This window comes from Pelmatolapia mariae, linkage group LG13 (genome assembly GCF_036321145.2).
Source record: "Pelmatolapia mariae isolate MD_Pm_ZW linkage group LG13, Pm_UMD_F_2, whole genome shotgun sequence".
NCBI lineage: Eukaryota > Metazoa > Chordata > Actinopteri > Cichliformes > Cichlidae > Pelmatolapia > Pelmatolapia mariae.
The window spans coordinates 15,309,338-15,336,202 of NC_086238.1; the positions used below are offsets into that span (position 1 = coordinate 15,309,338).

The 26,865-nt window shown below is 40.3% G+C and overlaps 1 protein-coding gene across 2 annotated transcripts in view; it reads left to right on the forward strand.

Moving 5' to 3' along the window:
• micu1 (mitochondrial calcium uptake 1) overlaps positions 1–26,277 on the forward strand; it is a 37,806-nt gene extending 11,529 nt beyond the window's left edge. Inside the window, exons 5-12 of one of the 2 annotated variants that reach the window (XM_063491264.1) lie at positions 4,695–4,738; positions 15,201–15,315; positions 17,895–17,977; positions 18,376–18,576; positions 20,524–20,661; positions 22,047–22,155; positions 22,460–22,499; positions 25,142–25,231. In XM_063491264.1, coding sequence (XP_063347334.1) covers positions 4,695–4,738; positions 15,201–15,315; positions 17,895–17,977; positions 18,376–18,576; positions 20,524–20,661; positions 22,047–22,155; positions 22,460–22,467 — 698 coding nt within the window. In that variant the 3' untranslated portion in view covers positions 22,468–22,499; positions 25,142–25,231. Of the gene's footprint in view, positions 1–4,694; positions 4,739–15,200; positions 15,316–17,894; positions 17,978–18,375; positions 18,577–20,523; positions 20,662–22,046; positions 22,156–22,459; positions 22,500–25,141; positions 25,232–25,430 lie in introns of those variants that run through there. The other variant, XM_063491263.1, reaches the window with a different exon arrangement.
• Positions 26,278–26,865: the final 588 nt, after the last annotated feature.

Sequence of the window (26,865 nt, forward strand, 5' to 3'; positions counted from 1 at the left end):
TGACTAGAATGCATGATTGTTTTGGAGAATGCCTTAAATGGCAGTAACATCTCAGTGTCGCAGTCTGCTCAAACTAATTTCTCAAAAGTTTCCAAGCTGCTTTTTTATGGGAGTTTTTCTAAACACATTCCAGCACTGACATGGGTTCAGAACATCAGAGGAGTAAAGACACTGTTTACCGGCATTTAGTTGCCAGACCTCTACAAAATTATGTTTAGTATTCCTGCATTCACTTTACAATTTCACATTTATTACAGATTGAAATGTCTCTAAAATAAATATTTACTTATCTTCTTTATAACAAGTCAGAGGCTGGAATAGATCAAATTGATCCAGTAATGATTTCAGTCCATTGTTTTGAAAAACATAAATGAAAGTTTAAATTGGTTTCTTGTAACCAAAGGCAGCCTCCAGTTCTAAAAAAATGAAGTCGGCGCAAAAGTGCTAAAAACTGCAGTTTCTCAAGTGGCCACTTGAAGCTGGTTATAAATGGGAGTTTATCCCTTTAGACTCCCATGTTGAACTGTAAAAGGGTTTGGTCTCTCCAACTGATTTATCTCTTTGTAACAAATGTTTAGGATTGTTGAAAGCTTTGAATGATAGCACAGCTAGCTCCCATGAAAATACGACAACATCTCAATGCTTGAGAGTAAGATGAGTAAGACGTTTTATATTTTAGTCAAATTTATCAACTTTAGATGTTTAGTTAACTAAAAATAGATTAAAATTATAAGAATGTAGATTCCTAAATTATGACTAAAACTTAAAATAGTTTTGGTTAAAAGATTACGACTAAAGCCAAATGTTAATGCTAGCAAAGCTTGCTATCATTAGCTGATGAATTAACCACATTTAGATGACAGGGTAATGTGTTAACTTTGGCTCAAAAACACCAATATGGCTAAAGCCAAAATGGAAATGTCAATGCCTCAGAGCAGATACTTGCTAGTATCAGATACTAGTAAGATAAAAGCTTTTCCAAAACAAGTTAATTCCGCATATTTACTCACATGGCAACATTTGTAGCTTCAGTAATAACAGGAAGTTATCGAGAGCACAGAGAAAGGATGACATGGTATAGTTCACTCCAGACAGATGAGTTGTTGGTTGTAAGCTAGAGGCTAATAATTTTCCCATTTTTTTTGCTCATATGTTTATGGATGCATTCCCTTGATATCTACATACATGCATCTCTAATTATCAAAGTAGCTACTAAAATATATATGCCCGGTGGGCGAAACTCTAACCACATGTATTATATTTCACTTGATGTTCTGCCAAATCTGGCCTGTGTAGATCATATCATGTTCGTGATGTGGCTTGTCCCATCAGCGTTGTGGGTATTTCAGGAGAAACATTAGCATGACAGTGACGTAAATGGCAAAATGCGCTCGCTTTAACAGATTGATGGAGCTGGAAATGTTATGTGTCCCATGTGTGAAAAGGGCAATACTTTCACCCACTGACATACCCTCCTCTTTTATATGATTGTACTCCCTCTTTAGCTTCTTTGGTCTGTCACAGTGGATATAAGTAAATGTCAAGTCTGATTCCTCTCCTGATGTAGAAGTGTAGCCCCAAATACAACCTGGAGATCTGAGATATATAGTTACACAACTTCTATGCAGGTTGTTTATGGTCATTAATAAACATGGTAAGATGTTTCCATTAAGAAATGCTGAGATCATGTCACTTAAATGGTAGCGCCTTACCCAACACATCCCCCCTCCCCTGTGCTCCGTTCAGGGACACCCAACACACATGGCTCTGGACTTGTGAAAGTTCGTGCTATAAGGATATTAGTATGAGAAGGGAAGGGTGGGAGGGTAGTCCAGTCATGCTGCGTTTAGAAGTCACGACACAGCAGTTGGTGTATCAATTAACAAGTTCAAACAAGAGCAGATCTCAGGCGTCGAACATGGAGCCAGTGAGAGATATTTGATCTACAGCCATGGGAGAGTTGTGAAGTTAGGAAGCTTAACTTGGCATAGATTTGTTTTATCACCTCCCTCGTCTCTATCTGTCATTACTATTCAACTCCAAAATTCAGTTAGATTCACAGTCTAGTTCTTGGTTTATTGTTAGAGAACATTTCATTCACAGTAAAGGACTCAAGCGTGCTTAACACTCAATAAGGATTAGTCTGGATGTCTCACATTTGTGTTGATTCTCAGCTATTCCATGTGTTAATAATGTATAAGACTTGGCTTTGGCTTAGCTTGGTCCCCAAACCTTTTATTCTTAGATTCACCTTTCTCTCGTGTGTCAATGTTTAAAGCTATTCATTTATTTAAGGTTACTGTCTTTTGCTAAACTGGCATTAAAATAATGATAAACTGTGCTCTGATGGACAAGCAGATAACAAAGCCAAAAGAAAGGATTTTGTTCATAAGTTTCCCCCCTGCAGAAATTTTTCTGGGACCCTTTTGGACCTAAGTCTAGTACGACTTAAAAACATGTTACTATTTCTTAACTTCCAGGGTTCGTACTTTCTGAAAAGTCAAGAACTTTAGGGGTTAAAGGTGAGGCTGAGATTTTCGCAGCAATTTGCTTTAGTTAGTCTGTCATCTTATGACAAAACAGTTTGCTTGTTTTAAATTGAGGAATTCAAGCGTTTTACTTTTGCTCACCGCTTTTCCGGAATTGACCCCATTAGACAAGCAACCAACAACAGCATGGTTTCACCCTCTTTTCTGTTACGTCTATATGATCCGTCCAAGTTTGCCACGATATCACATTGTCACTATACGATGTTCATGGGCAGAGGGATTTATGATACTGATACGTAGGGCTGTTCGATATAACGATATATATCGGATGACGATATAAAAACGTCTATCGTTTCATTTTACGCTATCGTTTGTTTCGTGGTGTCGCAAAATAAACTGTTTACGGCAATATTTTTTCACCGTTTTGATGGTCACTGTAGTGGCTATATTAATTTCTTAAAGTTCTCTCTTTCTCTTATATTTAATATAATCACACTACGGACGGACAAAAGCCTGTTTTTATGCGTTGTCGTTAGCAACAACAACGGTAAAACCATCGCGTGTCCGCTTGTTTATTTTCCACATAAACCTTTCAGAATAAAGCTCAAGATCCTGTTGAGATTTTTCAAAATAAACTGAATCGCGTGAAAGATGCAGAGTATTTATGGATGAGAAGCAAAAAAGAGCCGTCAGGTGCTAAAAAATAAACCTTAAACTCAAACGTTAGAACAGGCTTTTCCCCGCAGCACGCCATGTAATAAATACTCACAAAGAAACGGCGGCCCTTACAACTTATGTCTAAAAATGTATAGTTTCATGCATCGGTTAAAACATTCGACTCCACGTACACGACGCCCAGCTGGAAACACTTCACGCAAGTCGAGCTGCCCGAGATTCACAGATTCACATTTTTGTGATTTATATTGTTATCGGGACGATAGATGTCTTATATCAGGATATGAGATTTTGGTCATATTGCACATCCCTACTGATACGATACTAGAACACTAAAAGCATGGGTGTGCAAAGGTGGATCGAAAACTGTCATTTTATTCAAGCTAGATTATTTATAATATATTGATATTACACAACAAGCTTCAAATTTCCTCCACCATTAAAACTGGTGAATTCTAATGGCAATAATGCATGTAAGTTGTAGATGATGTGCAACAGCTGTCTGCTCTTTCTGCGTAATACTCAATATGGGTTAAAAAGAATGAGTTTTTAAATATCAAGCTTATCAATATCTATACATCCTCACAGCCCACATTATTTTATATTATATTCTTCTCCATGGGAACCAACTACTGGAAAAAAATAGCTTTTTCATACTCCAGTGAACTAATTTGTGGTTTCCTGTAATGTAGATGAAGCAGACTTTAAGTCAAACTAATCTTTTCATTGTGTTAGAGTTAGATTTAATGAGACTGTATTTGACCCCAGACTCAGACTGTTTTGGCAGGTCAGTGTGAACATACTCTCTGTGTGATCCAAAGAAGCTTGAGTGTGACTTTTGGAATTTAAAAGGACTGCAGGTTCTGCATGAATTATCATATAACGGATGAAAATTGCCGCCTCACACCAAAGTTGGTTAGATTTAGCTTTATTAAAAGGTGCGGCTCTCTTTTATGCAAAACGAAGAACTTATTTTTCAGGGGTAATTAATAGTTTAGTAAAAATCACATTTTCTGCCCTCCTTTCAGGGAGAAGCAACAGAACCATAATAATAAGCATGTAGACTGATGAAGGTTACTCATTTTCACCTGATCCAAATTGTGTGTGTGTGTAACCGAAGTGATTGTTTGTTGTGTTAGCATGAAATAACACTGATTTCTAATTAAACCAAATGCCTGAAAGTACTCATGTCAAGCTAATCTGTATGTAAATACAATTCCTGCATGGTGTGGATCTTGGTTTGTGTTGCTCATCTGGATCGATAAAATGAATCCTTGTTTGAGAACTGAGTCGTAACTGATGATCAGGCCAGCGAACGCTGAATGCTGATGATTGTTTGGCAAAATGCAAATGGGTTTGTTAATGACTATTATTATTCTCCAGCCCTTGTCTTTTATTACCAGAGGTTCAACAGTGACACCAAGTAAATATAATTGCTCTGGTTCATGCTCTTAATAAGTCTGTCTTCGTTTGTTACAATTTTTCTGCCCTAATCTATAATCTCCTTGTATCTCTCTCTTTTTTTCATAGATCTAGGCCTCGACCAGTTCATCGTGAAGCGGTATGATGGCAAGGTAAGGAACAGGTGTCTTGGTCTTGGTCTACTTGGTCATCATGGAGGTCACCAGGAGTTTAATTGTGTCATAGCTTAATTTTTAATTCTTAAATTCAGCTTAGAGTAGCTGTTGTGGGATTTTTGTGAGTGTAATGTAAACCAAGAGAAGAAAGTTTATTTCTTTCCTATTGCAAAGCTTATTACATCTTACTAGTCCACCAGAGGGGTTTGTTACCCAGATTTAAGAATCAGTTCATCAAATAAAAAACAAATAAAAAAAAGAAAAATAATTTTTTTCAGTCACACAAATTGTTGTTTGTTTTAGTTTTTAGCTTTAAAAGACTGAAAAACATTGAAAACTTAATCAGCAGCCTTTTCTAGTTACTCTGAATAATCCACAAACCTAAAAAAGATGTATTTTTTTTCTTGAGCAGAAATAGACCAAAGTAAAGTCGACATTTAGAAAAATGCCTTTTTTAAAAATTCATTTAAAAATATTTAGACTTTTATCTTCATGCAGAAAAGATGAAGCAAATGAAGTCTGCACTAGATAATAAACATTTTAATCATCAGATTATAGTAAGGTTTTTATCTGTTCATGACTTAAAAAATTATGCAAACAGAGAGAGAATTATGAGTGAGGTTTTATAAGGTAGGTCTTATTGAAATAAAGTGAGAATGAAAGTCAGTATTATCACCTCTGAAAGAAAAATAACTAGAGCCAAATCACAGGTTAACTCGTAAAATATTAGCAACTTTGTGTGCAAACTGTGAATTAAATCTTGCATAGAGACAGAACTACATTTGTTCATTTTTCTGGATGAATTGGTAATGCTGGAGAGCTTTGCATGAATGGAGGCTATAACTCTGTAGAAAAAACATTAAATACTTATCGCAGGAAGTTGGATTGCAGCATTTCAAAAAATGACAAGTGGCAAAGAGAAAGCAAAGAAATAGAAAACATCATTACATCCAGCAAACAATCCAGAAATTAGTAGCAAACATCTAATGCTGCTGTCTGAATAACATGTTTAACTTGTATTTTTCTTGTTTCTGTTGTTAAGCTGTTGTGTGTAAGTTGGTTTTGTCAAAACAAAATATTAGATTAAATTAACAGTAAAAAAAATGTTTTTGCCTCCGCCATCTTAAATATTGAAGAGGGACAGTATCTTATAAACTTCTTTGCTCTGGTCTTTGCTTTTGGTCCTGCTTTTGCTGTCTGCTTCCAACCTGAATGTGTTGTTTTCCGACTGTTGTTTGAGCTCTAAAATTCAGAAAAAGGATTAAAGGCCAGAAAAGCCATTTAGTGTGAAGGTGCCTTTAACAAAGCACTTAAGAGTAACTATAATAGGGACATGCACAAAGAAGGCCCACCCACTGTATAATGACCTCTTCAAAGACAATGGCAGCATTATAGGCTGGCCCCTTATGGACACTGATTGACTTCAGGGAGCTAGTGCCAGTGCTCTAAATGCTGACATTTTCATGAATATAAATCACCAAGATCATTATTGCATAAGTACTTTTATTGATATTGATTTGTGACCATTACTGCCCTCCCATAGATTTCGGACAGCACCTCTCAACACCCAACAGCTAAGCGTTCATTTAATATTAGCTAATCATCAGTGTGGCGATTGTAGCTTCTAACCTCATTACAAAATTCATCAGCCCTCGGGTTGCTACGAGTCTCTACCTAATCTCCATATTGAAGTCAGATGAACAGGTAGCGAGGGATTGCCGTCTACTTCTTTGTCATAGGTTTCTTCCTGTACTCCTTTCTCTGCTCCTGCTCTTTTGCTTTACCTTGCCTTATGTTTTGTGACACCTACAGTACTTTTACTCACCCATATTTTAAAAATCTGTTAAAAGTATGGGATATATAGTAATCAAAAGGGCTCTTGAAGTTGTGTGGCAGACCACAATTAAAGTGGAGCACTCGTCCTGTCTGGCCCTTGTCTGTTTATGTAAATGATCCGATTCTTCAGTCCTTATGTTTCTTGCATTTGCCAGGCAAATCTCTAGATACGTGTGCTTCTCGGGTAGTGTATTTAGCTTTGGGTTTTCCCTGGCGATTTCACTGCCATGGCTAGAGTGGCCCAAGAGATTCCCATCTTCTTAACTCCTCATTTGCCCAGAGAGACACACCTTCTTCTCACCTCTAGCAATTTAGAGGAGGAGTAAACTATTACTTTTTCCATTTTACTATTTAGGTTAACACAAAACTAAAAAGTACAATGAGTAAGACCTGCATGAAATGCCCAGAGAAGTGTAATGGTACAGTATCTGTTTAAATCGTGAAGTGAATGGAAATATAGTTAAGTACGAAGGGAGCATTTCAGCTAAACCAAAGCTAAAGCCCACACCATGTGTGAGAATGCCATGAAAGGTCTCCTAAAGACCTCTGTATCTCACTTCCCATGGTTTTATTTAAAAATAGCTAAGCCAACTGTAATGTTTGGGCATAGTTAAGTGGGAATATGTGTAGGTGTACGTCCTTCTGTCCACCATCTCCCGCTGAGACTAAATTTGTTCCAGGTTCAGTCTTTATGTAAGACAAACTTGTATGATTGTTTACCAGTTGTGGTTCATATTGACTCAACCTGCTCATTGTGTTGTTTTCCATCCATGTGTGCAGTAACGCGATTGTTTTAAAAATCTTTAACTGCTTGTCTTTGCTCGACAAATCGTTTAAGCGCACCTCTCCTTCTGCTGTTAATTCCCTGCCTCGCTCTGGTTTTTCTTCCTGTCCTCATCATGTTGGTATGCTTTTCAGCTGCAGTAATCCAATGTTGATGTGACCTGACGTTGTTAACTGTTGATTATTCTCTCATGCTCTTATCAACCATTCTCTCTCATTCATGTAACAAATAACACCCCTCCCCCCATGTTCTCTCTTCTCTTCCTCTTGAATAACCATCATTGTCAACTCCCCGTCTCCCAACATCCCCTCTTTTTTTTCTCTGCCTCATTTCCCCAATCATTACATCTGCTGATCCCCACTCTCCACCAACCAACTCCCCTTCCCCCTTCACCTTCTCTTCATCTCCTCTGTCTCGCTCCCTCCTTCTCGTTCTGCCCCTCCCTCTCTGCAGGACTTCTGGCAGGTATGGGGTGTGTGCCGAGCAGCATGTGTGCACCTGAATGAAAAAATGCACTCTGTAGCCACTTGCTACTCCCTCTATCTCCTTTATACTCTTTCCTCCTCTCCCTCTGATTTCTGTACTTTCTTTTGACTACTTGCTCTTTCTCTGCAGTAATATGGAGGGCATAGGTGTTCACCATTGTTAGTTCAGGGGAACGGCTATTCAGACACTTTTTTTCTCCAGTGTTTACCACGACTTACATGCACTTTGACTAGGACAGCAGCCAAAGTGTGCTTTTTAATATTTACATCTTAACTAGATTGCCAATAACAATTCCTAAAATTCCGTACTGGTTTTTCCCTCACAGTTTCAAGCTGCTGCAGGTGGGATGGAAGTAGAATAAAGCAGTACTGTAGTACTTTAGTGCTTTATTTATTTATAATAAGCAGAATATGGCCATGCAAAGTACTTGTTACTGATTGGCTGGTAACCGCTTTAAAGACAGTAACTGCACAAGCATAAACAGTAGCTGCTTTAGTAATCAGGAAATTGGTCTGTTTAATTGTTAACCACCTTTAAACAGACTTCAAAATGCTTGGTAATATAAATGCTTATCTGCCTTATGCACTTTGAGATGCTTTATCTTGGCAAATAACTTATTTGGTTGTTATAGCTTTCTCCACCCCTGCCATGTCTCTTTATTTGATCCGCTACAGTAAGATACCTAATACTTGTAGTATTGTTTAAATGTCAAAGAGATTTGGTCTTTAAGCAGGTTGAATGCTTCTGTCAGTCAGCACTGCATGAAGATAAGCTAATCATAGCAAAGGGCAAGTTATAGCCTGTTCACCATATCATGACTGGTGGTGCAATAATGTGAAGTAGGCACACACGCCCCATTGTCTGTGATCCTGTATCAAATATGCAAACTCCAACTCCACATTGTTATTGGACGTTGTGTTGGAGACCTTCCCAGTGCCCTTTGTAAAGCTTTGTTAGAGGCAGCTATATACCATGTCTTCCCTGCTGAATTATTGAAAGTGCAGGCTATAGTTTGCCTTGACAGCGATTATTAAAGACTGCAGCACTCCTATATAATTTATATATACTAGTCGGTCCCCCAAAGTAAAGTCCACCTACTTTCATACATAAACAGTTGTTTTAAGTATTGCAAAGGTAGAATAAAAAGGCTCGCTGAAATTATTTCTTTGTTAAGAGTACTGGTCAGTAAGACATGCTAATGGTGCTGTTCCCCTGCACTCTCACTGTCTTGCTTTACACGCACACTTCTCTCTTCTCATCTTTCATTTCTTCTAATAACAGCTGTAGCTTTCCAAATGCTTTGGCACTTGAGCTGTTTCCCAGCATGCACTGCTCTAATGCCTGTGTCTCACAGAGAAAGTAGCTGGTGGCGGCGCCCCCTCTCTGTGCATGATGTCATTACAGGGTGGTTTTGGGCCCAGAAAAAAGCCATAAAGGCTCTGTTAGCTGATGTCAAGGCTGAATTGGTGTGCTTGATAGTCTGCACAAATCCATCCTCTGGACTGTCCGGGTGTCAGTGCTGCATGATCTCTGTAGAGCATGGTTTAGAGTTACTGGAGGCAGGACTTGGTTTGTACATTTAAATGTATGCAAACTGTTCCTACATGTTCTGGCTCACTGTGTTTGTAAAGCAACGCTGTCTTCCGGATGACCTCCAGCGACGGACAGTCGACACCTGTCACTCAGAGGGAGTGCTGCTCCAATGGAAAACACGCCACTTGTCACACCAAATGTTGTCATGTTTACCCTTTCTGATCTCACAGGACGCTCCCAGGGCCTGCTGCTTGGACTGATACAGACCACTTTTTATATATATATATACATATGTATATGTGTGTGTGTGTGTATATGTATATATTCTTCCGCTGTGTGTCATTTTCTACATGCTTTCTTTGTTCTCTGTTTTGTTGACACTGAAAGATCACACACACAAATACATTGAATACTCCTGATCCTTCTCTATTTCTCTCTCTTCCACTCAGTTAGAGGTTGGTTTGTCTCAAAAGCTGGTCCTTTAATTCAGTTCACCCTGTCGTTTATAAGACAGCTGCCAGTCCTCAGCGAACAAAATTTGTTTATTGAGCGTTCCACATCAGGAAGCATTATACTGAATGTGCTCACTGCATAAGTTATTAATGGCACACCTGCTTTGTGGTTACCCCTGAGACTAGAGGTGGCTAATGCATTAATTTTCTCTCCTCCCACACACCTGCCGACCCACCTACAGAATGCGGTGTTTTGGTCGAAAGATGCGATCATATACAGGGAGAAATTATCATCTGCAGCTCAGTAAAAGATGAAAAATCACATCGTCTTTGTGTTTGTTGGGGTGCGTAGTTTGTGAATGGGGCACCATGCTGTGTTGAAGATGCAGTGCAAGTGGGCTTGCAGGCTGTCAGACCATTCAGAAATATCAAGCGGAGACCTGGATTGACTTTTACCCTCAAGCAGGTCATCCTGAATTCAGTTTTCCCTGATACTCAAATCATTTATTGTACCCACAAAAGCGACAGTAACCTCAGAGCTACCACATCACATACTGCAGTGCAAAGGACACAACAGTCCTGATTCATTTTTAATGCATCTCTTGTCACACTCCTCCCCTCTTTCACTCTTTCTGCACTGTCAGTCAGGCTCTACATGTCACTGACCTTTTTTTCCTTTCTTTCTTTTTTTTCAGTCAGTTCATCAACACGCTCCAGTAAACCACGTTATTTTGAAACTCACCTTTGCATTCAGATGTGAGGTCACTTGAGGACAGGCATCACTCAATAAACATATAAACAGCAGAATGAGAGCAAATTCTTCCTGTTGCTGCCTGAGCCTTTCATCAAACCCTAGACTCATAAATTCGTGTTTTTATTATGGCAGTCATGGAGGGAAAAGAGTGAAAGAGCAGAAAATACATGGATGACAAATTATGTATTTTTGGTATCCAAATGTGTGTACAAGTGGATTGCAGAATTATGTCTCATTTCAGTCAGTTGCTTCAGCAGTTGTCTGTTTGCTTTTGTTATGACACTGGATATCAGGAGATTTGATCAGTCTCATTAGCACAGATATGTTCATTGTCACATCCATAAGTATTTGGAGCATGCCCCCTTTTCTTGTATTTTCTCTGTCACTGACACAAGATAGGGTGAAGTGACTTTTAGTTTCATAATGAGCTTTTCTTCCACTTTTTTTTTCACCTTTTGACATCTTGATTGCTGATCTCTAATTTTTTATAGTCGTGTGCACATGCAAAACTGTGAAAATGAAATTACTATCCAGATAATCATGTTATATACAGTTTATTCGTAAAAGTAACAAAACACTAAATAATGAAGGTAATGCATTAAAGCATCTGTCATTTGATGATTGATATAGGGTGTCGATATAAGACTGCATTGCTGCAAGATGTTTTGGTTTTATCAAAGAAATTAGGATCTAAAAATGTTTATATGGCAAGTTTTTAAGTATATCACTTTTCAGCTGTGTTTCCTTAGTATTTGTGTGAAATGAATAAGATTTGGCCTTCTGCATGCATCCCTTCAGCTGTGCTTGGTTGTACGGGTCTCATGCTTAGTTTTCTTAAAGCTAGTTTAAATTTGGTCAGAGTAGCCATGGGCTATTCCTTAGCCCTAGTGCACTAGAGAGATTAGCCCTGACCAGACCTTTAACTCTGTTTGTCCATTCCTCCTTGCTACCAGTGATGCCCAGACAGCAGCTCTGTCAGTCCTGTGTTTCTGCCTCACCTAACAGGCTAGTTGGATTGTCATCTCTAGCTGAAACACAAGGACAAGTATGTATACATGTCCCTGCTCAAGCCAGAAGTCTGAAAAGCAGCCACACTCACATGTATACAGACAGATATGAAGTTGGTACTGATTAAGAGATAGGTTTTAATTTACTTGATTGCTGCAGCAATCAAGTTCACAGTCATTTAAGTGCTTTGGGAAAAATCTACCAGTGTTAAATACTGATTTAAATGTAGTTGGTGTTTTATAGGCATAATGTCCTCCCTGTTGAGCTATCAAAACTAATGAATTACTAACTGATTAGACACAGAGACTAAGTCTGTCTAAGGAATCAAGTAACCTAGTAGCTGCATTTTGTAGATAAGACTTTGTCTTTTATCTGATGTTGTACTCTGTGTGCATTTTTGTACTGTTCACTGGCTTTTTGCTGGAGAATCCAGTATTGTGTGTCTCAAGTCGGAAGCCGAGGCTTGCACTAGTAACAGAAAGATGGAGGATAAAGTGTAAGTCCAGGCATGATCCTTACAACAGAGCCACGGGGTGGGGCGTATGAAACATGGAGCATAGGTTGATATTCACAGTGCCATACCTCTTCTTAACAGAGTGCACATTGTTACAGCACAGTACGATGGCACAATGTGTGCATGAGCGAATACAAAAAAAATAAAAACAAAGAGAGAATGCTTTAATGTCAGCCCATTGGCACTGAAATCTGTAGCTATAGAGGGGATTCTAAAAGACTAAAAAACTTCCATCGTGTGGCCTTTTTATAACCCTGGGAAAAAAAAGTTGAAATTCTTTGTAAAATGTAAAGGAAAACAGCCCATTTTGAATTTTTGTTCAGCAACACATTTCTTATAAAGTGGGGTGTTTGTCACTGTGTTGCATCAACTCTTCTTTTAAAAACACGCTGTAAGCATTTGGGATCTGAGGGAATTACTGTATTACTGTAAAAGGAAATTGTGTTTTGCTTAATGTGGGATTTCGTAAGTTTGGGTCATTTGAAGTGTGAGATGATGGTCCTCTCCTCTTTAGCCTGTTATACGTGGCTCCATGATTTCTGTAGAGGATTCCTGGCTGTATAGTTATATTTTTTGTGTGTTTTGTGTAGGACAGTTGTAGATAAAGCTTGAAACTACAGTGGCATGCCTTTTTTTTTTGCTCATGTCCATTCAGTACTGACTCTGAATTGGACTTTATGTATAATTCTCTGAATCCTTTAATGATTTAACGAAGTTTATGTCAAAAATGCCTAAATTAGTCACAATCTTACAATAAAAAACAATATTTTTCTTCATTAGTCTGTTACAGACTTATGAATCCCCAACCACCGCAGGGAGGCTCTTTTTATACCAAATCATCTTCATCAAGTAGTTTCATCAGATTTGTAGATGATAACAGCAAATCGAAATAAAAATATGAAAAAAACAAAGTGTAGAATTTCTTAGTTGAATATGTCATCTTTATACTGTTTTATATTAAATAGGGTAAAAAATTAGTTTGCATATTTAGCATTCTCTTTTTGATTAATTTTAAATAGCGTCTCAGTTTTTGGGAAGCTGGATTGTAATTGGATTTGTTTCACTCCAGTAACATTTCGGCTTTTCTGTGAGGATGCTGTTATCCTTGACTCAGACGAGTGAAAAATGTGATACTACCCCTAATGTGCTTGGTGCCTCTGCTCTGATCTTTATAATGAGGCCCAGTGTTTTTATGCGTCTTGGTGTACGGCCTTGTAGCTGTCCCATTGTGCCTACTGGCATACACACTCGTGTAGAAGTGTTTGTCTTTTCTGTTTTGTAGACTGGCATTACAGCTGCTTCTCACCTTGGACCCAGAGGACTTGTTCCATGTGTTATTGTATCCAACTTAGGGGACAGTACCAACCTCTTTCACTCTCGCACCTCTCACTTTATCTTGTTTTGTCTTTCTTCTTCTTCTTCTTTCTCTTTCTTTTACTCTCTTGCATTTATACACAGTTACACCAGAAAAGCTTGCAAAGCACCTGGAATTAAAACATTACCCTTTGCTGTCTTTCTTATTCTGTCACTTCCTGTAAACCTGTGATTAAAAAATAATTTTCTCTCCCTCTGATTGCCCCTTTCTCCCCCACTCCCTTCTCCTTGGAGAATGAATATATCTTAAGTACTAGCAGAAACTGGTGTTGTCTTTGTATCTCTGACTTTTAAAACTGAGAATAGACATGAACTGGAGATAGAGATAAACTTTATGCCCTCATACTAATTGTCTTTTGTTTGTATGCAATGAGAAGGGAGTCGGTTAAAGGGGTAATGATTTGAAAGATTTGATATGAAGGGGGTGCCACCAAATGTTTATATTTATACATGTTTCGGTTCATGTAGTTAGTATATGTCTGTGACCCTTGCAAGTGATGACAGAAGAGTAGCTGTGATTTGTATTGTACTCAGCTTGCGTTTCTTGTGATTATACTGCAACATGAGTTTGATTCACTTCAGTTTAGATATGCTCTGTGTACACAAAATGTGATAATATGTAGCACTGCAAATCATAGTCCTAGCGTGATTATTCATTGTACACTAATTGTAGTTGCACACCGTGAAGATTGCAAAGCATAATTGAATTCTTAACTTTGAGTGGCATCACCCAATTATCTTGTTTTGAGCAAGATTGTTTCAATGTGTGTGTGTGTGTGTGTGTGTGTGTGTGTGTGCAGCTATATGAATGCAAATCTGTGTCTTTGCCATTAAAGCCCTGCTATAAACAAAGCAAAAAACAGCAGAGGCCATGATTTTGTTTTTCTAACAGTTGTTTTTCCTCCCTCCTCATACTCCTCTGAAATGGACCCCTTTACAGACGGAGGTAACTCCACATGGGCTCAGCGTTGCCGAGCTCCCTCCTCCACCCCTTCTCCCTTCTCTAGGCATGCTCTGTCTGTCTGTTTGGTGGAGAGCCCTACTAGTGGGACACTGTCTTTCAAGTCTGTCACTGAGTGTGTAGTGTGCATGTGATTAAGTCGCACTTTCATGCAGTGCTGTGGATATACACATGGAAAACATGTCGTTAACTGTGTGTTTGTGTGTGTGAGAGAGAGTTTAATTCGCCCTGTTTTTAATGATTAATGCTCTGGGTTATATTACAGATATGTTTAACAAATGGTGTGTGTGTTTGTGCTGCAGTCTCTCGTGATGTTTTCCTCTCTTTGTGTCAGTTTCTCACTGTGAGTACGGTCTCTGGTGGACAATGTTTTATACTCGAGCTGACTACTGACTAACCATCATCATCCTCACCTGTTTGGCTTCATGTGTATGCAGCACTTGCATGACTGTTCATGTGATAACCCAGCTATATGAAGTGAACTTTTTATTGTGTGTGTATGTGTGTGAAAGACCAGAATGTGTTTAGATTTTTGTGTTTGAGCAAGTCTTTAATTGAGCCTTGGTCCTACACACACATACACACACACGTACTTGCTTGCACACACACAACTGCACAGCTATAGAAGCTGTAAGGCTAGTGCTGAATCATGTGAAAGGTTTTTTAATATAGCTTTTACCTTTTTGTGTGTGTGTGTGTGTGTGTGTGTGTGTGTGTGTGTGTGTGTGTGTGTGTGTGTCCTGACCTGGATGAGCAGAAGATTGCCCAGGAGAGGGAGAAGTTTGCAGATGAGGACAGCATATTTTACACACTGGGTGAATGTGGCCTTATCTCCTTCTCTGACTACATCTTTCTCACCACTGTGCTGTCAAGTAAGTACATTGTTGAAATGTGCAAGACTTCCTAGAATTGAAGTGGTTCACATGACCTGTCTCATTAGGTATAACATATTTTAAATCTTCTGCATAGTTCACAGATCAGATCTCATGAGAGTGTCTTTTGTGTCTTCTCTGCTCTCCACATTTCTACTTGTCAGTTAGGACAGAAAGTAAAAGAAGGGATGTCTTTTGATATGACGTTATTAGGGAGGACAGGACATGTATAAGACGTGGGTTTAAATGTTAATGTGAGCTGACCAAGTCTGCTTACTCTGAGATGATTTGTTCCACAGAATCAGTCTTACCTTGATCTAGTATTGGTGGTTCATACAGGAAATAAATCGCACATTAATGCCTCCACTCCCAACGGGCCGTAGTGTTTGGTAATAAAATGAAAACGAAGCTCAACTCATTCCTCTCCAAAGGCTAGTAAACTTTTATCCCCAACTCTGCTAGACCTTTTATTATAATCCATTCATAGGGAGAAAACCTTAAGGGAAGTTTTCAAGGACAAGCCTTTTTTTTAAAGCAGACGAAGCAGGATGCATTATGGTTGGTTTCATTCTGTTTAACACAGCCACAAAAAAAAAAAAGTAGATGTATTTTGCCTACCAGATTTAGATTTACACCTCATAGTGCCTTTTTAATAAAGATTAATCTTCCATAAAAGGCACTGAAGAATATTTGAAGCAATAAATATTCATAGTAGTTAACTGTACAATAACAATGTGAAGCCATGAAAAGAATTTAAAATTAAGGAGAGATTGTATAATATTTTATATTGCATGTTATTGTTTTGGTGTATGAATTACATGGATCGGTCAAAATATTATGACCACTCACAGATGAACGCATAAATTTTGATTGTCACATCTGGTAACAGTGATTTTTATGTATTTGTTTTTTCCTGTGCTGGTGGATGGACAGACAGAAGCCAGTTTGATAAAGAGCATGTCTAAAACTAGCAGTCTTGTGGGGTCAGCAGTGGTGAATCCCTGCTCGTGCTGCTCTGCGGCAGGTCAAACAGTTAATGAGGGATGGGGTTTGAAACACATCATTCGACTAACGGGGTTGCTAATAGGGCCTGGCACATGCTACCACCAGGCACCTTCAGAGTTCGTTTTAAGTCCTTGCCTCTATGGCTTTAAGCTGTCTCGTCAGCACTCACAGGACCAACAGCATATTAAGTGAGGGTGTTCGTAACATTTTTGTCACATCGGGGTATATAGATCTTATATACATAGTCTCACAAAATATTAGAATAGAATAGAATAGAATAGAATAGAATAGAATAAACCTTTATTATCCCACGGATGAGAAATTTCGGTGTTACAGAGCTCTTATAGCAAGGGAAAATAAAATATAAAAGGAAGACACAAGGTGGTCCTATAAACATAAGCAACCGAAGTTTGTATATACAGGTATATACAGGTAACAATGTATAGAATATGTATAGAAAAATTGAGAAAATTGTACGGAGATATGTATAAAATGTACAGTAAACAAACAAGCTGGTGAGTAAAATGACCAAAAGAATGTTAAGCTGCATTATAGAGTCTGACAGCTGCTGGTAAGAATGACCTGCGGTAGCGCTCCTTCCTACACTCTGGGTGTAAAAGTCTACTGCTGAATGAGCTGCTCAGTGCTCGTACAGTCTCATGCAGGGGGTGGGAGGCGTTGTCCATGATGGATGTTAGCTTAGACAACATCCTCTCCTCCCCAACCTGCTCGATGGGGAGGTTGGGCCTCCCCATCGAGCAGAGCTCCAGGACAGAGCTGGCCCTCCTGACCAGTTTGTTGAGTTTCCCCCTGTCCCTCTCTGCCATTCCACCACTCCAGCTGAACATAGCATAGAAAATAGCAGACGCCACCACAGTGTCGTAAAATGTCCTTAGGAGTGTCCTGTTCACTCCAAAGCATCTCAGCCGCCGTAGCAGGTGGAGACGACTTAGACCCTTTTTGTAGAGTGCATTTGTGTTTGTGGACCACTCCAGTTTGTTATTGAGGTGAACACCCAGGTATTTGTACTCCTCCACCATTTCAATGTCCAAACCCTGGATGTTCACTGGTGTAATAGGGCGTGACTTCTTGCTGAAGTCATTGATGACCCCCCTGTATTCCAGTTCGTTTCCCTCCGACACCCGACCCAGAATGGCGGTGTCATCTGAGAACTTCTGGAGATGGCAAGTGTCCGTGTTATAACTGTCCGACGTGTACAGGGTGAAGAGGAAAGGGGCGAGTATTAGAGTTTAGTTCAGGTTCCAAAAGCAGACAGTATAGTTTAAGTTACTAATTTCTTAAAGCAAAGGGAAATAACAGAGTGTATATTTTCTGAAAGCTCATACAGAGTGTGCAGTGGTTTTTTTAGCAGCTTCAGTGTTGGTGGAAGGTGGGGCCAATTTTTGCTGTGTAGTTAGATGGTTGATTTCCCTGTGTGAGAACTTTGCGCCACCTTGAGTGAGGAGAAGACTGAATATATTGTACAATTATGTGTTTTGTGTAATATTTGTAATATACTGTGTGTAACTGAGAGTATCTCTTCATGTGGCTTTGTGTGTTGCTCTTGTGTCCAGCTCCCCAGAGGAACTTTGAGATCGCTTTCAAGATGTTTGATCTGAACGGCGATGGAGAGGTGGACCTGGAGGAGTTTGAACAGGTTAGACTGACATCAGCAGGATGTCCTACGTGCAGCAGATGCACGCAAACCTGCGCAAAATCAACATATTAAACGTGACAGAAGCTTGAAAGAGCTAGCCCACATATTTATATTGAGATTTAATAACCAGAGTAGCTTTGATTGTTTTACAGTGACACACACTGACTAGCAATAAAGGTAGGCTCCCACACTGCTGTCCACCAGTGTGACCCTTTCTCAAAGGGAACAATAGATGCTGTGCTCAGCAGTCTGTGCTAACATCAGTGTATGCAGCTCAGTTTGTCTTATACAGTCATACTGTAGTATATATTGTAGTTAATATATTGTAGTTAATAACTACCTCTAAAACTTAGTCTGCACGGACACTCTGGTTGACACTGGGTTCTCTGTATGTGTAGGTCCAGAGCATCATTCGTTCCCAGACCAGCATGGGTATGCGACACCGCGATCGCTCTACCACAGGAAATACCCTGAAGACAGGCGGCTGCAGCTCTGCTCTCACCACATACTTCTTTGGAGGGGATCTGAAGGGCAAACTCACCATTGGCAGTTTCCTGGAGTTTCAAAGGAAACTGCAGCACGACGTGCTCAAACTAGAGGTAACGAAAATGGAAAAATTAACGAGGAGATGATTCAACTTCAATTTTCCACCTACTGGTTTACTGCAGTATGTGTACAGTTACAGTCCATTTGAATTTAAATGCATATTAAGTCTCTGTACTTATTAGGAGCTGCAGATGAAAATGAATAGCTTTTTCACAGAGAGAAAAACAATCTCACTGTCTGTATTATATGTAGTTCTAGAGTCCAATTAAATCAAAAAAAATGTTTCTATCAGGGGAGAAGGAAGAAGCTAGTGACAGGTGGTTTTACACATAAATTAAAAACAAAAACGATGAGGAAGTCAGTAGCAACAGCTGATCAGTGCTGCTGAGCATATGGTTGAGCTGGTGTTTACCATGCCTAGTGCCTAAATGATGCTCCAAACCATAATGAGTGGCATTATCAGAGGCTCAGAGAACAGGACTCAGGTCTGAGCATCTGCAAGAAAAGGAAGCATTATGTGTCAGGTCTTAATGATACCTCAGTACTCGTTCGGGGAAATCCTAACACAACAGATAAGTTTGAATTTATTTTAACATTCAGCAACTTCATGTGAAAGCAGATTAAATAACTGCAGCCAACATGAAATTAGTGGTTCCTGAGTTTTAACTCTTCTTGAATTTAAGAAAAGCGATTGAAGTGGCTAGCATTTCATAGCGTTTTCAACAGTGTCTCGAGACTTTTTGATTTTGCTCATACGTTCAGTGTGAAGGTGCTCTCATCTCTGTAGAGAACGGCGCACCAGTGGCGGACAAGCCCGTTCTGGTGCTGCCAGGCAAACCCAACAGCTCTGGCCTATGAGCACAGTGACCAGTTTGTAGCTACATTGTAGGACTCTAACAGTGGTCATGTTGGTCCTCCTTTCACAAAGGAGCAGATACTAGTCCTGCTGCTAAGGTTGATCCCCTTATACGGCCCTGTCCAGCACGCCGCTTGTCACAGCCTATCTCCTAGCATCTCCTTCACACAATTTAAATTATGCTAGGGAAACAACAAACCTTACAGACACTGATCATATTGTTCTGCCATACTGGAGGCGCTGGACTACATGTGCAACCTGAAATGGCTGCAGGTAACATCTTTTGCTACAAGTAGTGACAAGGACAATAGCAAATGGAAAAACTAGAAAAAACAAATCAGTCTGGAAGGATTTTCATGCTGAGGAAACAAATCTTACTATTATATGTAGTCCCAAATTACCCTAACAATTAAATAAAAAAATGTTTCTGTGAGGGGGGGAAGGAAGGAGGTAGTGACAGGTGGATTTACACACAAAGTAAAAACAAAAATGATGAGGAGGATGGTTTCACAGGTGGTGTTGTTTTGTTGCTTCTCCAACGCATCTTTTGTTACTTTCCTTTATATCAAAGCAGATGAAATGGTTTCACAATGGTTTATGCTTCTTAAATGAACAGACTGATATCCCTGAGGTTTAACTGACTTTATGCTATACCGTAATCATCAGGTTACATTACAGGGTTACCTAGGAAACTGGAGCCTGGAATGTCTGCTGGGGACCAACCGTCAGCTTCAAAGTGATGCATGACGACTCTTTATAGTTGTAACTCTTATGCTTACAAACTTACAGGTCAAAGAATACATGCCATTCTCATTATTATAACGTGGGGGGGCTTAGTCACATCCTGCCTGCCAGAAATGCAACATTTCTAGAGGTTAACAAGTTAAGAGAGAAATGTCAAACATCCTCAGTCATAAATCAAGTGTGTTGACCTGACACAGCAGAAGCATGCTGTTGTTGCAGTGAAACATTGCAGAAATGCACATGCACATTTAATGTCACTAATGCCAGCTACAGGCGTGACTCAGCTTGAAGCCTGACATCAGTATTTACTGTTTCCCATCTCCCTGTGTGCTCCCTTACTAAAAATGTTGTTTCCTTTACATAGCACTTGATCCGTTTTTCTCTCTTTTTCCCTCCCTAGTTTGAGAGGAACGATCCTGTGGACGGCAGAATCACTGAGAGGCAGTTCGGGGGTATGCTGCTGGCCTACAGCGGCGTCCAGTCTCGTAAACTCAAGCAGATGCAGAAGGGGTTGAAGAAAATGTTTAAGGATGCACAGGTAAATAAATATGTCCTTTCGTCCATCCTTAAATGTAGCTCTGAAAGTCTTAGCCACTCAGACGTAAGATACAGCGCTTGATGAGGTGTTCTGAGTGTTTTAATTAATTAGCCTACATGGGAGGATGTATGACAGACGGTGCGTGCGTAAGGGAAAAGGAGACTGTGCAGGGGCATTGAGAGTCTTTGTGAGAGACTGGATGAGAGGTAATACATCACTGTGAGTGGGCAGCACATACAGTGTCTGATCTTATCCACCTTATCAACTCAGTCTCTCCAGCCACCTCTAGCTCTACTTTGGGATGACCTCAGTATTGGTGCAGTTAGCTCTCTTCATTCCTCTCTGGTCGTCTCTGTCAGAGTCTTTACAAAATTGCTCTGTGTTTATTTTAGACATTATCCTCCTCAATTGAGTAGTCTTTAAAAGAAGAGAAAAAGACAAGACTATTGCTTTACAGCCACATTGGTTTAAGCATAAAAATTCTCCACAGACATTCGTGGTAATGTAAAAATCATAATTTCTAAATTTAGTACATGCTTATATCTCCTTCCTATTTCAAGTTCTTTGCATGAACCCCGTTTTTATGCTGGATCGGTTTCACGATAATGAGCCCCATCTGTCAACTGACTGAAGTTACACCCGTGCATATCGTATTCCCAGGGGTGTTGCAGCGAAATATGTCCCATTTCAATTTTTTTGAATGTAACGATTTGGACTGTCACAGAGCTGTTTGTTATACAATAAAGCACCACAGATGTCAGACTTAGCTACGATAAGGCATGTCTGATGGTTAAATACAGCGATTAGGAGAGAAAAGGAACAGAAAGCAGGGAAGTGACTGTTCCTCCAAGTCATGAGGGAAAAGATGAAGCTGGATGCTGCCAGAGTTGTCTCCCTAAGGAATTAAACTGCAGCAAGCATCGCTCCCTGTCTGTCTTCCCTTCTTTTACTGTTTACCCTGTCTTCCTCAATCCTGCTGTCAGTCTGTCAGTATTGGCAGAACCTGTAATGTAAATGACTCAAGTATTATTTACAGCCCAAGACCAGCTGTTCACTTTTCTTTGCAAATGAGCTCATCAGCAGTGCAGCAGCTGTGTGACTGTGTGTCTGTTTATATGTGTATATGCGCATGTTTGCTTTAGGCTGTCTGTCCCCTTGTTGGTCTGTGGCACAATGTTTAACCATGTGTGTCAAAAGCTTATGCAGACTTCCTCTTGTCATTTGTGTCACACTCCTAAGGTCCTCCAAATATGGTATTCTGCAGTGGCAGCTCTTGTCTTAACAATAGTTGGCTGTTTTTTTGTAGGTTTGGAATGCTCTAATAGCCCAAATAAAAATGCAGGAAGGACTTGTAACAAATTTGTCCATTTTTCTTTGTCGCACAGGGCATCACATTTGAGGAAGTGGAGAACTTCTTTACTTTCTTGAAGAACGTAAATGACGTGGACACAGCTCTGAGTTTCTACCATATGGCTGGAGCCTCCATAGATAAAGGTACACCCACAGTCACCCTTTACTTTGACATTCTCTCCCATCCCTAATTATCCCCCTTTAGACTTAACTGTTCTCCGTTTCATCGTCTGCCTCTCATGGCTGTTAAAACTCTGACAGCCAGATCTGCTTCCCACATCTTTTTTTTCCTGGCTTTTCTCCCAAACCAGGCTCAGCTATTTGTCATCTTTTTGTCAGTCCATCCATTTATCCACCACTTCTTCCCCTGGGCCTGCAGAATTGTGCAAATTTAAACACAAAAACTGCTTATGCACACATGACAGATCGCTTTGTGCTCCTACTACAGGCTGCTGATGTCCCCTAAAACATGCCAGCATTATAACTGGGTAAGTGAATGGATGATTAGGGTTTAGTTAACCCACCATTAAATGATTGCTTTCTCCATAAGTCCGTTACTGCAGGGTGGTGTGCAACAACAGTTGAATACAAAAAACTGGACGATAACCTCTGGGACAAACAGGCCTGGGGAGGCTCTGCAGCCATCACTGGCTTGGATGAGCAAAGAGAAAAGAGCTTACAGTAGAACAGTAAACACTCAACTGGCTGGTGGGGACAGTCACTCATAAAGACCTGCAGCTCCAAAGATACCTGCACAAAGGTGCATGGAGAAAGAGGGAAGAGCATAAACTACATAAGATGTGAAAGGAATAATGATGTGGCACAAAATCACAGGGATATAGACTGTGAAAGAGAAAAGATTAGATGGGCTCAGTGCGTCAGGGAGCACACTGGCCCTGTGGCACCTCTGTGAACGTCTGGTTCTAGGGGCACCCGATCTAGCCTGAACTATAATCTATATGAAAAAGGAAAGTTGGGGTCGTTCTAAAAAGTAGAGAGGGTGTCTACTTTCTGAATCCAAGCTGCGACCCCGATAGCTGAAGGCTCTGGGATTCACAAATTAGAGTGCGGTTTAAAAGCTACGTGCTATTTCTGGATAATATTGTACTCTGAGGTGTTTGAGATTCACTGGGGGTGATCATTCAGGGTTCTGTGTGTTAGTATTTTAAAGTGTAGTATGGGTAAACTATGATCTTTCTCTCAGTACTTGATACAAATACTGATGTACTTTTTGAGGCCTTGCAGTCTCAGTCACTTTACAGGTAACAACAATTAAGTCTGTAGAGAGCTTAGGCATTAGGGTGGAGACTGTTATTGGGCTATTAGCACTGTAATCCCTAAGATCATAGTTCATCAGAAATGGGGGCACAAATCACAGCAAAACATTTTGGCACAACTTCACCTACTTTCAAGGTGCATGGAGAGGATGAAACAATTCACAATGCAGGAACTCCAGCAACACTTAAGGGAAGAGGAACAACTTTATTGACTGACCAACGCGTTTCGGCTTGTGGCCTTCATGATGACATCAGGATGACCCTGATGAAGGCCACAAGCCGAAACCCGTTGGCCAGTCAATAAAGTTGTTCCTCTTCTCTTCAAGTGTTGCTGGAGTTCCTGCATTGAGAAATGGGGGCACAAACAGACATAAAACTTCGGTAAACATTTTTGAAGAGCGATTGGTGTAACTTTTTACGGTGGAGCCAAACTCCAGTTACTAACTGGCCTTTTTTTTCCCATTATACCATGAACACCTGCAGTGTAATGCACACCGCACAGTAGTAGTTCTTCACACAACAGCTGGACACTTTGAAAAATTGGTTAACTCACCCACATAAAAAGCGTCACAAATGGGGTTTAGTTAGGAAAAAACCCTGAAAGATCTCACATATTAAGACTTTAAAAATCGCCCACAGAGTTCACTGTGGTTATGCTGTTCTCAGTGCTGAAGAATTTATTTTCAGTGCTTACTGGTGAAAACTAATTACAAAGTTTAAATTCATTAAATCACTCGTACTGTCTTTATGTGGCTCAGCACTTTCATTACTACTCAATTCATTTGTCAGAAGCTGACAATGAAAATCTTTTTAATGTGAGAACAAAAGCGGCAGATGAGACCTGTGGCAGTTCTTTGAGGAGTCGGTGTTTCCTTCATTTGTTGCAGTGATTCAGTCCATCAATAGACCTCCATATGTTTTCTGTCTGTGCATCCATTTGTTCTGATTCATTTATGAAGCAGCTGCTGTGTTAAGGGAGCGAAGGGTCTAACCCGAGGTGCTTTTTCAGGCATTTGGTTTCAGTGGCATTTCTGCACAGTAACAAACCGCGTATGTGTATCAGTGTGTTTTTGACTTTGCATAAAGCGGCTTTGGGAGGATGCTGTGGGTTCACAGCGAGCTGGCAGACACCTGTCTGCGAACTCTCTGCACCCTGCTGCCGTCCATGAACTGAAACCGTCTTTCTCCTCTTCGAGCCCAAAGCAGCTCGTGTCTCAGCTGAGCTTTTTAATGTCTTTGTTACTCTCTTTTCCTTTGCTTTCATCTTGCACTCAAGTCCACTGATTTCACACCCTTTCAGAACAGTTTCTCATGTGTGTGGGTGTGCGATCTGGATCTGCACAATGGCTTTATCGAATATATAAAAGAAGGCCAGTAAAGAGGTTCTTGATGGTGTGCTGGCTCATCTTTTTCTCTCACCATTTGCAGGGAAATTTTTGTCAGGTTTTATTTGTTCACCCCCACTCGTCTTTCATACCTGCCCTCCTCCATTTGTGACTATTGTTAAATCCTGATTAAACTAACAATGCGTGTTTGTGCTCCTTGTTTTGTTTTTTTCCTCATTCTCTGTCTTTTCACATCCTCCATATTTTCCTCAGTCCAGTTCCATTCCCAGCTGGATTTCCTGTAGCGGTCCGCTCTTTCTTCTCCTCTCAGCCCCTTCTTTCTCTCATGTGTCCATCCGATAGCCTCCCCAGCGAATTGAAACCCTTTCTGTTGATCCAGAGCAGTCTGATTTGCACACACTGTTCTCCACTTGCACCGCTGATGTGCTGACATGTGTGAGTCTGTGCTTGTGTTGCTCTCACAGTGAATCTTTCTATCTGTGTATCTTTCCTCCCTCTGTCTCTCAGTCACCATGAAGCAGGTGGCACGCACCGTAGCAAAAGTGGAGCTGTCGGATCACGTGTGCGACGTGGTGTTCGCGCTCTTTGATTGTGATGGTAAGTAGCTGACAGTCTCATCATATCTCTCTGCTCTAAATATTTATGAAACACAAATAAAGCCTCCGGAGGTAGAAATCATCAATAAATGGAAGTCAGCTCCTTCGTCTTACTTACTCTTCCTTTATTATTTCATCATCCCGCTCCCCTGTCCATCACCCCTCTCCCCCTTCTCTCCTTCTCTGTCTGTCTTCCTTAGGGAATGGGGAGCTTAGTAATAAGGAGTTCATAGCCATCATGAAGCAGCGGCTCATGCGTGGGCTGGAGAAACCCAAAGACATGGGCTTCACTCGGCTTGTGCGTGCCATGTGGAAGTGTGCCCAGGATACCGCCTGGGATTTTGCCACACCGAAGACATAATGTCACAGGAGACCAGTTGCAATTGAGAGCGGAAGACAGCAGGTGTATAGGGCAACATCACCAATATCATCAAAGGCAGTCTTGCTTGAACGGGTTTTAAGAACTTTAATAGACAATTAAGACTGCAGCTCATCATCAATCATTAACGCATGTTGCTGTAGTTCCAGCTATCAGTATTGTGGCTGAAGCATCCTGACGCAGTGCACTGTGTCCTGAAAGGCTTCTCTAGTGTGCCTGCCTGAGGCATCATGGGTATTTGTATGTTTGAAAATATACAAAGTTTGTATGTTTGATTTTTTTTTTTTCCCATATTTTATAAAGGAATGCAGAACGGTGCATCTGTTTGTCAAATGCTAAAAACACCACTTTGCTATTCTGTATTTAATGCATTTTACAGCAAAAGGGCAAGACTAAAAGATGAATCAATCTAGTTTGACCTTCAGCTGTATAAAGGCTGCAGTATATCTGTTCTACGCTGTTAACAGAGCCTGGATATTTCTTTGGTGGGACAAAGCAGAAGTCTGTAATGTCGTTAGCACCTCTTCACTCAGTCTGCATCTTTATTCCTATAATGTTGTCCCATAAAAGATTAAGTATGCTCGTCTTACTCTGTGTTCTTAGCATTATTATTCCCCATGGAAACACTTTATATACGACAGATGTTAAAAGAAGAACTCTATTAAAGATGCTACAATAATGTAATGGTGATGAAGCTTTTTATTTCTTAATAACAGAGTTCTGCTTGACTTGTAAGTTGTTGTCCTGCCACGTTCCCATTTTCCCTCTTTGAAAACACAGTGGGGGGGATTAGCACGACTATTTGTTGGGGCACCTGGGAAGTCATTTGTCAAGTGTAATGACTTTTCAGGCAAAAACGCATGGCTGATTGTAACCCCTGGCTTTGACTTCATTCCAGACGCAGAAAATTATTGTGTGTATGTGTGTCTATGCGCAAGAGTAGTCAGCATTTTTGTCTAATTGAAATGGACAGGATGGGCAGTCCTCAGCCTCTGCTGCCCATTAAAAGATTGTCCTGCAGCCCTTCGTGCACACACACTGCTGCAATTTACCAGAATGAGCTGGCTCGCTCTGCCGCACGTAATACAACTGACAGACGGAAGTGGTGCTCAGGAGTGATTGCTAGGCAGGAGATCAGGTACATGGCCCTCTCATCAGTATTCCTCACCAATGGTCTTTTCAGAGTTTCTGTCTGGCATTTCAATTGCTCAGAAGTGAAAAATTATTTTCTTTTAACATTGCATCACTTACATTCT